The sequence below is a fragment of the Lissotriton vulgaris genome, chromosome 6 (assembly GCF_964263255.1).
Source record: "Lissotriton vulgaris chromosome 6, aLisVul1.2, whole genome shotgun sequence".
NCBI lineage: Eukaryota > Metazoa > Chordata > Amphibia > Caudata > Salamandridae > Lissotriton > Lissotriton vulgaris.
Window position 1 is genome coordinate 1,863,595,775 of NC_141694.1, and position 12,543 is coordinate 1,863,608,317.

General features: G+C 43.8%; 1 protein-coding gene across 1 annotated transcript in view; it reads right to left on the minus strand.

Annotated features, from left to right (window-relative positions):
- LOC147709682 (uncharacterized) overlaps positions 1-12,543 on the minus strand; it is a 435,760-nt gene that overhangs the window by 360,499 nt on the left and 62,718 nt on the right. The window contains exon 5 of the mRNA XM_086926069.1: positions 10,368-10,523. Coding sequence (XP_086782195.1) covers positions 10,368-10,523 — 156 coding nt within the window. The remainder of the gene's footprint in view (positions 1-10,367; positions 10,524-12,543) is intronic.

Here is a 12,543-nt window from a genome sequence, read left to right on the forward strand (position 1 = left end):
GAGACCAAAGAGGGATGGACCGAAGTAAAAAGTAGGCATTATATTAACTTCCCACCTGATTGTGCACCATGTGTGGTGGTCTTAACTAATGTACAATCATTTGAAACCCTTTCAAGCCAGGGCCAACAAGAATCCCATGATTCGTTAAAAAATAAAACTGTTTCCTGGCTGAATAGACAATGTGGGTCCCCAATTGCTTATTCTGATCAGGTGTTGACCACCAGAAGGGTTAACTGGATAGGGAACTCAAGGAAGAACTGCAGGGGCGACTGCGTCATTGTTAATTTTAAACACCCACAACACGCCGTTACCGTCCTGCTTAGAGCAGCTTCCTTACAGATTCTTGATATTAGTGTGTGTGTGTGGTCACTTGGTTTCTTTTATAGCCACCTTAACAAAGCCCCTTATGGCAACAATAGTACCAGGCTCTATACTCCTTTGCATAGACCACTATTTGATTTATCGATCCAAAATCGATTTAATACTCTAAACTCCTTGGATGAAAATGACTGACTTGCCCAGGATGATCAGTGTAAACCTGACGAAACCCGAAGTGCCCAGCTATATAAGGAGGTTGATAATATTATTGCACCAGAGTCTAATGTGGTGGCCAATTTAAGTCTGAACACCGAGAATGGGACCCAGTGTTCTGGTAACGGGAACAAGGAAAATGGTTCCAAGTGCCCTCTGACTTTGGATGGAATAGGAATAGGGAGCAAAGGGATTACAATTGTTAGCTGGAGCGTTGCAGGACTAAAATCTAAGGGGAATGTTCTAGGCTGGTCGAATTTTATTAACACCTATGATATCCTTTGTTTCCAAGAAACATGGCGTAGGGAAGAAGTCAGTTATGAGGGATTTGGGGGCATATTACCAAGCAATAGCAATAATTATCGCTATTGCTTGGTTAGAGACAAAAATTAATCGCAGACCTGCGGCGATTTTTATCGCAGATAAACTTGGTATTACCAAGGTTTATCGCAATTGCGATAAAAATCGGCCGCAATGCATGAATATCGCTGAAAAGTCAGCGATATTCATGCATTACCGAGCTAATGCTCTTAGCCATGTTATCCACCTCCCATTGGATAACATGGCTAAGAACTGCTCAGGGCAGGTGTTAGCTTTTGGAGATATTCGCGCTTAGCGCGAATATCTCCAAAAGTTGGTAATAGGAGATAGCGATGTTAGCGACTGTTTCCAGTCGCTAACATCTTGGCACGCCCACTTTGCATGTCATTAGTGATAAATTTCTCTGACATGCAAAGTGGTGCCCAAGATGGTCGCTATCTCCTACTAGCTGTCGCTAACTGGTGTTAGCGACAGCTAGGTAATAGGGAGATTAAAGCCAAAAAAGCGGAGATAAACCTCCTTGATAATATGCCCCTTGTTTCCTATAATCTGTCAGCACAGGGTACTGGACCAGGGAGAGCGAAAGGTGGCCTATTGATATTAGTTTCTATACAACGCCCAATAGTAACAAAAAAGTATATCACTGTGGGGGACCACGTTCAGATTCTTTGGCTCATGGAAGACAAAGGGCGTAATATCCTGTTGTTAAATTACTACAATAATATTTTTGACAACACCAGGGCGAAAATTGTAACCGACCTGGCCAGTACAATTGAAAATTTATGTCTAGAAGGGAATGTTAGTTTTGAATCTATTTGGGTGGGTGATTTTAATATCACATTATGTGAACTGTCAACACAAAAGGTCTGTGGGGTCACAAATAATGCTGGATGGGATGATTTGCATTTTGGACATAACAGTTATGGAGAAGCATTACATAAATTCATGGGCTGTTATGACCTGGAAATTATGGATTACATGTAAGATGCAAACGGCCAGACCATTCTGACTTTTAAAAACCGACATTCTAGCTCTGTTATTGACCATGTAATTGTCTCCTCCGATATTATCTCGTGTTGTGCCCCCCCCCAGAATTGAAGAAACTACATTAAGTGACCACAAATATATCATTATGGACACAACTCTCTGGGGTAGTAGCTTGGTTAAAGTAGGGATCACAATCTCTAATGTTGAGCCACACAGACCCAACGGAGTCAGATTAAGATGGGTAGGGGACAAGGCCCATGACCTAATCAGTTCTATAGTGAAGGATAGTTTGGCAGAAATTATTTTCATTCTTGAAAATGGTGCTGATTACGAGAAGATTTTAACCTCTTTTCTTGGCATTAATAATTCTATCGATGCCAGGTTCACTAAATACAATTTTGGCCAGCGTAGAAACGAACGAGGCTTGTTCAACCATCTATGTACCATCTCTTTATCTAACTTAAACAGGCACTTGCAAAAAAGCCCAGGGACACTGATTCAATTATTAAATTACGAGCGGAATACAAGCTTGCACTGAAACAGAGGAAGAGTGAATTACAGCAGCGGGCCTGGGATTCTCTTAACCACATGGATGCTCATCCCCCTGTGCTGAAGATATCGAAAACCAATGGGTTCATGACGAGCTCAGCCTGTCATGAGTGCAGCTCAACTGTGCCTCATGACGAGCTGAGCTCGTCATTAGAGTCGAAGGGGTTAACCAAGCAGCGGAACTATCCAATAGTACTCTGTTTTGGGCAACGGTCAACTCTCCTTTTCTTAAAGACGAAAAAATACCGGTGCTGACCTCTAATGTCCAGAGCGAAGGGTGGGTTACTCACTTTTCTAACATCTTTGATTCTAATGGAAGTGTAGACACAGACCCTTGCAGGTGGGTTGTTTTACCGTTGGATATAACAGCCGATGAGGTTGAACTTGGCATACGTGCGAGCAAGGGGGGCAAAGCCCAAGGCCCTGACGGGGTGCCAATTGATGTATACAAGGCAGCACCTGAGATGTGGGGACCTCTCTTGGCTAATGTTTTTAATGCAGCTGTGTGTTCTGAGGCCCCTAAAACCTGGGCAGAATCTATAATTGTCTCGATTTATAAAAAGGGAAGCAGGTCTGATGTGAAGTATTACCGCCCCATTTCTCTTCTTGCCTCCTCAGTTAAGATCATGAGTAGAGTCATGCTTGTCAGGTTAGAGGAATGGGCCGAGCGAGAGGGCATACTAGCTGATAGCCAGTATGGCTTTAGGAAGGGCAGGGGTACACTCGATCAGTGCATCAATCTTGACTTGCTGATCGGGAAATATACCGAAGCAAAACCTGGCTCACTTTACTTATGCTTTGCTGACCTGAGCAGCGCCTTTGACATGGTAGACCATTCTATTTTATGGTAAACCCTGTTACAGTCTGTGGCTCCAGAGGGCATAATTTTCTTTCTCTCCAGGTATTATGGGAACCTACAAACTTGTGCGCGCTTTGGCACCAAAGGTGAATGCACCCCAAAATTTAGTGTTAAAAGAGGTATTAGGCAGGGCTGTGTATTGGCCCCCCTACTTTTTATACTATTTATTAATGGAATCGATGCCATTCTGAAAAAGATTAATGCAGACGGCCCCCAGATCAACGGCGTCCCTGTACCGGTTTTATTATACGCCGATGACACCAATTTATTATCTAGAACTCCCCTGGGACTACAACGTTTGATTGATAGTTTTTCTACCTTTATTAAGGATAGGAAACTACTTATCAACAAGAGGAAAACATACACTATGACCTGTGGGGTTCAAAGTAAATTTTCAAATGCCTTTTTTATTGATAGCGAAAAGGTGCAGCAGGTAGATAAATTCTGCTACCTTGGTATCACCTTCTCCAAAGATAGGAAATGGACAGAAGAATTTAATAATATTCAGAACAAAATGGCCAAAAAATCCTTTGGTGTTTTTAGATTTGCTTCTAAGGTTGGGGACCGACGAACCAGGGATATGCTTAAGATTTATCAAGCAAGATGTCTATCCATTGCATTATATGGGGCGGGTGTATGAGGCCACAGTTGCGATAACAATAATTTGCAAATAGAGGAAAATTCTTTCCTAAAAAAGCTCCTGTGTCTACCACCTTTGGCCCCAACTGAGTTAATCCATCGGGAACTAGACATAAACTGTTTGATAGACCTGTTATCCCTAAGGCCACTTATGATCTGGCGTTCAATTTGGCTCAAGGCGGAAAAATCTTTTAATAGGTCTATAATAGAGGATTGGTTGACTCTGGATAAACATCTTAAGATACCTTAGGTAAAATATGTTGTTAGTTCCTTTTCTGAGATATTTAACCTGAATATTCTGCTTGATCTAAGTGCAGCATCTAGGATACCCAAAGCTGAGCAGAAAAGAACATTTTTGGCCTTTAGGGCAAGGAAGCGGGCCTTAACGTATGGTTCCTTGACAACTGTTGTGTTTTACACTAGATACAGTCTGGTAGAAGGTTTCCCTTTGTATTTAACTAAGGTGACCAGGCCATCTCACAAGTTTGTATTAACCAAAGTTAGATTCGGTATGGCACACCATCTGGTGGCTTTCCCGTCCATTAAGAAACATCCGTCGGGCCATGTATGTGTGATGGCGTTTCTACTCAGAGCACTCTGCACTTTTTATTGTTTTGCAAACTGTACTCAAATTTACGCACTGCTTTTTTGAAACCGATGCTTATAAAATACGGTGTACGTACAGTTAATAAGGCAATGATTTAAATCATTAATCTGGAATCGGCCGATATCTGTTTTTATACAGCCACGTTTTTAAATTACTGTGTTAATGCCAGGAAAAGCATGTGTTTTTAATGAATTATATCTGTTACATTGTCTGGAAATCTTTTTTAAATTCTGATGTATTTGTTATTATGATGTTTTTTTATCCTTGTGCTTTTATGGTCATTTTACATGTGCCGAATAAAGCTTCATGAATTGAATTGAATTGACTCAAACTTTACGATTGTTTAAAAACTCCCGACCATTTTACACTCATGGTCACAGCTGAGAAGACAAGCCTAACCGTGGTGATGGTGATTATTGTTGTATTTTCTGTCACCTCTTGAGGACAGCGTTTCCATGATAATGATACTTCAGCATACTAGAGCAATACATTCTTTTATATAAAGACACAGACACTTGATGGTGAAATTGCCTGGGAACAAATAGCAATAGTGAGAGTCCCCTCAAGTGCCCCTAGAATCTCACCAAGTTACAAGCACCGCAACTGGCACTTGTCTTGGAACCACTGGTGCACGTTCTGCTCGATTTATAACTAAAAATTACCACTCACGTCTGATTTAGAATAGATCAACTGTAACTTAGGCAATAACAAAAAAGACTGACAACTCAGTAAACTGCAAATAAACACCTTTTAACCCTGTAGGCACGTTCAGCACCTCTGAACCTTTAACACATACTTTCCTTTTTTGCCTTTGCACTTTGGAATCACAGTAGACACTGCTTTTTACACATTTGAGCAGCTGCTGATGGCATACATATCCAAAATGCACGTAATCAACACACCTATTTCCTGGAACACATACAGATTAGGTGTGCACTGATAAAGCTGTAAGCGGCTCTAAAAACTCGCAAAGGGCTCACCTATAACAATAATACATTGTACTATTCTGATCATGTGCTTCTTCTCCCTCATTGCCAGCATGACATGCTTCCAAATTCACATAGAATTAACCATAGTGTCATTTTTTAGGACTTTTTGGGGGGATTTCTTTAGAAAGAGCCTCACATTGTATAAATGATTCTGTTATGTTTCCTGTTGTATTTTTCTTTTTTTTTCTCCAGTCATAGGCAAAGTTATGAACACGTCAGCCACAAGCACTATGCTCACTGATGAAGAAGGGTAAGTGAAATTACACACTCTAACCACTTTGTGGGCAATCTGGATTTAAGAACACTCAGTCACATTACGGTCCTGATGAAGGCCATCTGATTCGCACAATCCATTTTTGGCTGAAACATGTTGACATACCACAAGGTGCTGTGGACTAGTAACTAATTCACTTAAGCACCACTGTTTCTTGTAACCATATATCTCTCCTGAGCAATAAACGCCCTTCACAAGAAAGGAGATATTTGTAATCACTTTTCACAACTGCGACCACTCAAACATTCTACCTCCTGGTGGAGGTTGGTTAATCACATGGAGAACTGAACCCTCAAATGATTACGACCCAATGATGACACTATCCACCTTACCACACGAGCGTAGAAGAAACATACACTGTGAACATGTGGTTGAGGATCTCCAATACAATTTCTTTGAGACTCTGGATTGTTGACACAAGTGATTAATTCCCCACTGATTATAAGATTGATACTTTGAATGCCAGATTAATCTCTGCTTCTCTTTCCCATATATCATTTTAAATGTTTTTTTTCAAGTAGCCAGGACATCAGGGAGAAGGTAAGTAGAAACTGGGACTATATTGTTTCTTTAGCCTTTTCTGAAGATTTTTTAGGATAGGGTGGCCTTTAGACCTCGCCCGACCTTCATTCCCAAAGATTTCTCCACCCTGAATGCCTCATCGGCTCCTTTTCAGACCAAGAGATAGTATGGCACTCCCTAAATCTGGGAAGGGCTCTTACCATCAATTTGGAAGGAGCAATCCTCTTCAGAAAGGCAGTTTTTGAATTTATCACCTTTGGTTTAGAAAACAAAAGCCAACAGTCTTCATCTTGAGTTATGGATTTAGATGGTAATGTACTTGGCATACCAGAAAGCTAATCTGTCCCTACTTTCTAATGTCCAAGGGCATTCAATGAAGTGGAGTTGCATCCTCTTGGGTAGCTTTCAAGGGAGTGTCTCTGAAAGGTCTTTGTGCAGCGGCTACAGGGTCTGCCCTCCACACTTTTATTTTCCATTACATGCTAAGAATAGGATATTTGTTTCCTTCCTCTTTTGGTTTAGCTGTGCGCTCTGCAGCTCAATGATATAGTAGTTGATGGTTAATTTGCTTCTGAAATAAAATCACTTGATGCAGCATCATTCTTTGGATTCATCAATTTAAAAAAAAATAGCTCGGAGTAATGCAGATATCAGGTAAATTAGCAAGTCTTTCCATGACCCTGCTTACCTTTTCGTGTCACTTATTGCCATTATTGCTAGTATCACATCACACCCAGTGATGTAGCAGCGGTGTTATGGGCCCTGATGCAAACAAGGAGAGAGAGCGCTTGCCCTCTGCTTTTCAGTAAAAACAGCTATTATTAGGGGGATTGTGGCACTTCCCACCTCTTGGTACAGGTGCCTCTGAGCCTGCTGCATTATTCACAGCAAACCCCCTGGACACAATCTCTCTTCCCTTCTACCATACTCCTGTTCTCACTAGCAATCATCAGATTTTTTTACAATGGCAATATTTGAAAAATGGTGGTACGTTTAGTAATGTACTACTGCAGTAACCAGAATTCAAGAAGCAGGCATTGTGTGGGCAGAAACATGCTGTGAAGACTGCGCAAGGGCCAGAGACAGAGCTGTTCTAAAGTATGGCCTAAGTGAATGATTGCCCAGGGCAGCAAAGTACCAAATTCCACCTCTCTGCATTTTGCCTGTCTATGCCAAATGCCATCTAAATCATTTAATGGGCCTCTGGCAATGCATACTTAAACTGCTTTTGAATGGCCACATTTCTGAGGTTTGGGTGGCATCATATGATTAGGTAATATAATTGAAGGTTGTTCTGAACAGAGACCACCCAAAATATGTTTTGCCTGTGGCCTCAAATGTCTTTAAGATGACAGTGGCCATACCAAGGGTCAGGGTGCACACAGGTAACTCTCTGCCCTGAGCAGCCCTCTAGCAGCAGAACTGCTTCTGCTACTGCAAAGGGCTGCACACGCTGCCCCTTACTTAAATGTAACTTGTAGAAACTGTTGTGAGTCTACGGTCCTGGCAACTTCAGCTTTCTAACCCCCACCAGAATCTAGCTGTGAGTGTACACCACATATTTGCACAAATTGTCACTGCAGATGTAATTTATAAAATATAAACCTTTTTTCAAAATGATATATATGTTCTACTCTTATCAGCCTTCATTCTGGTGCATTTGCATTCTTAGGTATTACACTTCCACATCAAACACTATAGACATGGAGGGCGCAGATAGGGAAGCAATCTGCTGTTTGATTCCCCATTGGTGTCTTGGTTTGGGTTTCTGAATAGGGGTTATTATAAAATCAACTGGGACATATAGCCTAGAGTCTAAAAAAGAGTAGAAAGCAGACATTCAATGTTGAAGAGAAGCTGTCAATGCAGAACACATTTGTAGGATTTAAATCCAAAGAATATATTAGTAGGAAAGTAATCCTGTGAAAATATTTTAACTGTAAATGCAATTAAGTGAAAAATGAGAACTTTAAAACAGAAATAAAATCAAAGACGAAAATAGTACTAATTATTGTGAGTATTTTTTTTAATTGTCAATGCTTGTTTCTCCATAAATATGTTTGTCGGAAATGTGAGTTGATATCTATGAGAAATGATGGTGTTCGGGGGACGGCATTGCAATGAAGTTGGATGTGATATAACCTAATAAAACCCCTCAAATGATTTTGGTGTTTTGTTTGAGATTGATATAGGATTATTCTGGCTACTTCAATTCACAAATGAAGTGATTATCCAAACCACATCCTGTCAAAAGACCAGCAAATTCTCTCCCAAGGCTCTCTATCTTCTAACTCACAACATTATCTGGCATGGCCTTCACACACTGCAACCCGCAGTCGAACAGGTAGCACTGCTTGCTAGCTCCACACTCTGCATCGATGCTCCACTTTGTTGGCAAGAGGTTAGTTTGGTGAGAGGCACTCACACTGCTTCTCACTTTACGGGCCATTATGGCCAGTACTTGCAAAGCCCTCTATCATCTATCTCTTGTCATTGTGGAGAAGTGTGGCTCAATGGTTAGAGCAGCAAACCCTGATGCAGAGGTCTAGCCCGGGACCAGCGTTCAATTCCCCGCCTCAGCGGGTATTGGGCTCAAAATTCCACGGACCTGATAATTCTCGCCTCAGTGCCTATTCCAATCATGGACTGTAACTAAATGGAGGTAATGGATCCTACAACTGACCAGCCCGGATCTCAACAATTGGTATAACAGAACAGGGTGGCTGATCAGGATGATTTTCAAGAAAACATCTTGACACGCGCAGCCCAAATGTACTGCGTGGCCAGCGGTTTTATATTCCAAAATAATTTATTTTCAATTGCAATAAAGTTTCATAGAATTCACAAATGGCATAAAGGAAAAAGACTCTGTCAGCACAGTCAGTTCAAAAACAAGCAATTGTGTGTACAGTATATACAAAATATACAAATATACAAGTATACAAAGACTGAAGGTGAAAAAATCAACAATCAAAATATCATAACACCAAAATAGTACTTTGCTACAATGAATAACATTTCGAACCAATTGCACAATAAGGAGACCTTTACACAAAGCACATTGTTAGTGCGGTATTGGAAAAGGACTTCTTCCTTATCACGACGGTTCGCGGCTATATATACTGTACACACAATTGCTTGTTTTTGAACTGACTGTGCTGACAGAGTCTTTTTCCTTTATGCCATTTGTGAATTCTATGAAACTTTATTGCAATTGAAAATATATTCTTTGGAATATAAAACCGCTGGCCACGCAGTACATTTGGGCTGCGCGTGTCAAGATGTTTTCTTGAAAATCATCCTGATCAGCCACCCTGTTCTGTTATTCCAATCATGCAGTCCCACTCTGCAACTCTGGGCAATAGCTTGCTTAATCTCCGCAACGGCCCCCACAATGGTAAGGATGCCTGGCCTCCACCTTGGGGGTGCCCAGGAGTGGACGCCTCACAGGGAAAGCCAGGATGGGTTCCACAGCGGTGTTCGTACAAGCGCCTTGAGACCTTGCGGTGAGTAGTGCGCTATACAAGTATCAATTTACATTTTTACATTACCTGGCAGGGTCTTCACACACTCCAACCCACAGGAGCAAACAAGAAGAACTTCTTGATGACCCCACACTCTTCATCGCTGCTGCACTGCAGGGGCAAGGGATGAGATTGCTGAGAGGTACTCCCTCCGCTTCTCAATTTACAGGTCAATAGGGCCCGCACTCCTAAAGCTCTGTTATCTAACTTGTGTCATTACCAGGCCTTCAGACACTGTACCCTGCAGCCCAACCAGCACTAGTTATCACCAGCTTCTGCATCTCTGCTGCACTGTTGTGGTGACAGGTACCAGCACTGCTTCTCAATCTCCATGTCAATGGGGTAAGCACTCCCGAAGCCCTCCATCGCCTAACTCATGTCAGTACGTGGGAGGTCGTCCACACACTGAACCCAACAGCCAAAAATAAGCAGAACTTCTCATCGGCTCCACACTCTGCATCGCTGCTGTACCGTGGTGGAGGTAGGTTTCGGCACTGTTTCTCAATCTCCATGTCAATGGGGCAAGCACTCCCAAAGCTCTCTATCTTCTAACTTGAGTCATTACCTGGCAGGGCCTTCACACATTGCACTCCACAGCCGAACAAACAGCACTTCTCGTCGGCTGCACACTCTGCATCGCTGTTGCACTTTGGTGGGGGTAGGTACCCGCATTGCTGCTCAATCTCCGGGTCAACGGGACACAGTCCTGGGTTTTCTGCAACTACAACACAACAAGAGTGAGTTTGAAATCATGAATGTAAAGATTGCATCTGATGGAGGATAATTCCCTAGAAACAAATGTGCTATCCTGGTTCTGTCAAGCACCAAACGCAGGGTTTACCTCTGAACAGGAAGCGAAAGACCTTGGGAGTCAGATCTTCTGCCTCAAATTATTTAAGCCTTGCTCCAGCTGAAGCGGTCGCTCCCCCCTTGGCTCCTGGTATCGTACTCCCCACTGCTGCAAATACTGTGTGCTTTGCTTTGTACTTGATTCATTCTACTAGCGCCTTGATCCGTTTTTGTAGCGCTTCGTTGTGCATTTGCTTTGTGCTACATTTAACTAGCTCCTGGTCCGATTTTGTAGCGCTTCGTTGTGACCTATGCCTGCTCACCTCACAGCGCTTCACTTTGCCTCTGCTCGCATCGCTCTGCATTCTATCTGCGCCTGTGCCCCCTGGTATTATTATTGTGCCTTGATTGTGCCCATAGCATTTTTTGCTTCGTGCCCCCAAGTTCGTCCTGTGTAGCATTGTTTTGATTGCTGCCATTTTGTTGTTGCCTCCAGCACGTGCCTCCCCCCCGCTACCGCCTCCAGCTGCCCCTCCCTCCCACTGATATCAGGAACGTCCCGTCCGGTCTCTTACTGTGACCAGCCTTGCTCCAGCTGAAGCGGTCGCTCCCCCCTTGGCTCCTGGTATCGTACTCCCCACTGCTGCAAATACTGTGTGCTTTGCTTTGTACTTGATTCATTCTACTAGCGCCTTGATCCGTTTTTGTAGCGCTTCGTTGTGCATTTGCTTTGTGCTACATTTAACTAGCGCCTGGTCCGATTTTGTAGCGCTTCGTTGTGACGTGTGCCTGCTCACCTCACAGCGCTTCACTTTGCCTCTGCTCGCATCGCTCTGCATTCTATCTGCGCCTGTGCCCCCTGGTAGTATTATTGTGCCTTGATTGTGCCCATAGCATTTTTTGCTTCGTGCCCCCAATCTCGTCCTGTGAAGCGTTGTTTTGATTGCTGCCATTTTGTTGTTGCCTCCAGCACGTCCCTCCCCCCCAGCTACCGCCTCCCAGCTGCCCCTCCCTCCCACTGATATCAGGAACGTCCTGTCCGGTCTCTTACTGTGACCAGCCTTGCTCCAGCTGAAGCGGTCGCTCCCCCCTTGGCTCCTGGTATCGTACTCCCCACTGCTGCAAATACTGTGTGCTTTGCTTTGTACTTGACTCATTCTACTAGCGCCTTGATCCGTTTTTGTAGCGCTTCGTTGTGCATTTGCTTTGTGCTACATTTAACTAGCGCCTGGTCCGATTTTGTAGTGCTTCGTTGTGACGTGTGCCTGCTCACCTCACAGCGCTTCACTTTGCCTCTGCTCGCATTGCTCTGCATTCTATCTGCGCCTGTGCCCCCTGGTATTATTATTGTGCCTTGATTGTGCCCATAGCATTTTTTGCTTTGTGCCCCCAATCTCGTCCTGTGTAGCGTTGTTTTGATTGCTGCTATTTTGTTGTTGCCTCCAGCACGTCCCTCCCCCCCGCTACCGCCTCCCAGCTGCCCCTCCCTCGCCCCTCCCCCTCCACTATCCACATATGACTGGTGCTTCTACGCGCAGCGTTCACGCGCTGCGGTCGCGCCCCATGCGCGCCAAAGGTGCGCCAAAGGTAAGCCCGTCTACGCCCGTCCGCGCCTGGACCGCGCCCAGCGCCAGACCCCCTTGCCCTCGCAAACCCATCGCCTCCCGCATCACGTACGACGCCTCCACCCTCTTAGCACTTAACCCCGGCCGACTCCCTAACTGCACCCAAGCAGCACCAGGACACACCCATGGACCCTTCACCTGCCACTCCTGCAAATTCACCTGCATCAAGACCCACACCAAATCCACAAACACCAAACAGAGATCCGACACCAACCACCTTAAATGCATCCTTCTCAACACCCGCTCGGTTCACAAACACGCCATCGACCTTTGGAATCTACTCGACACCATTTCTCCGGACATCGCCTTCCTAACAGAAACCTGGAT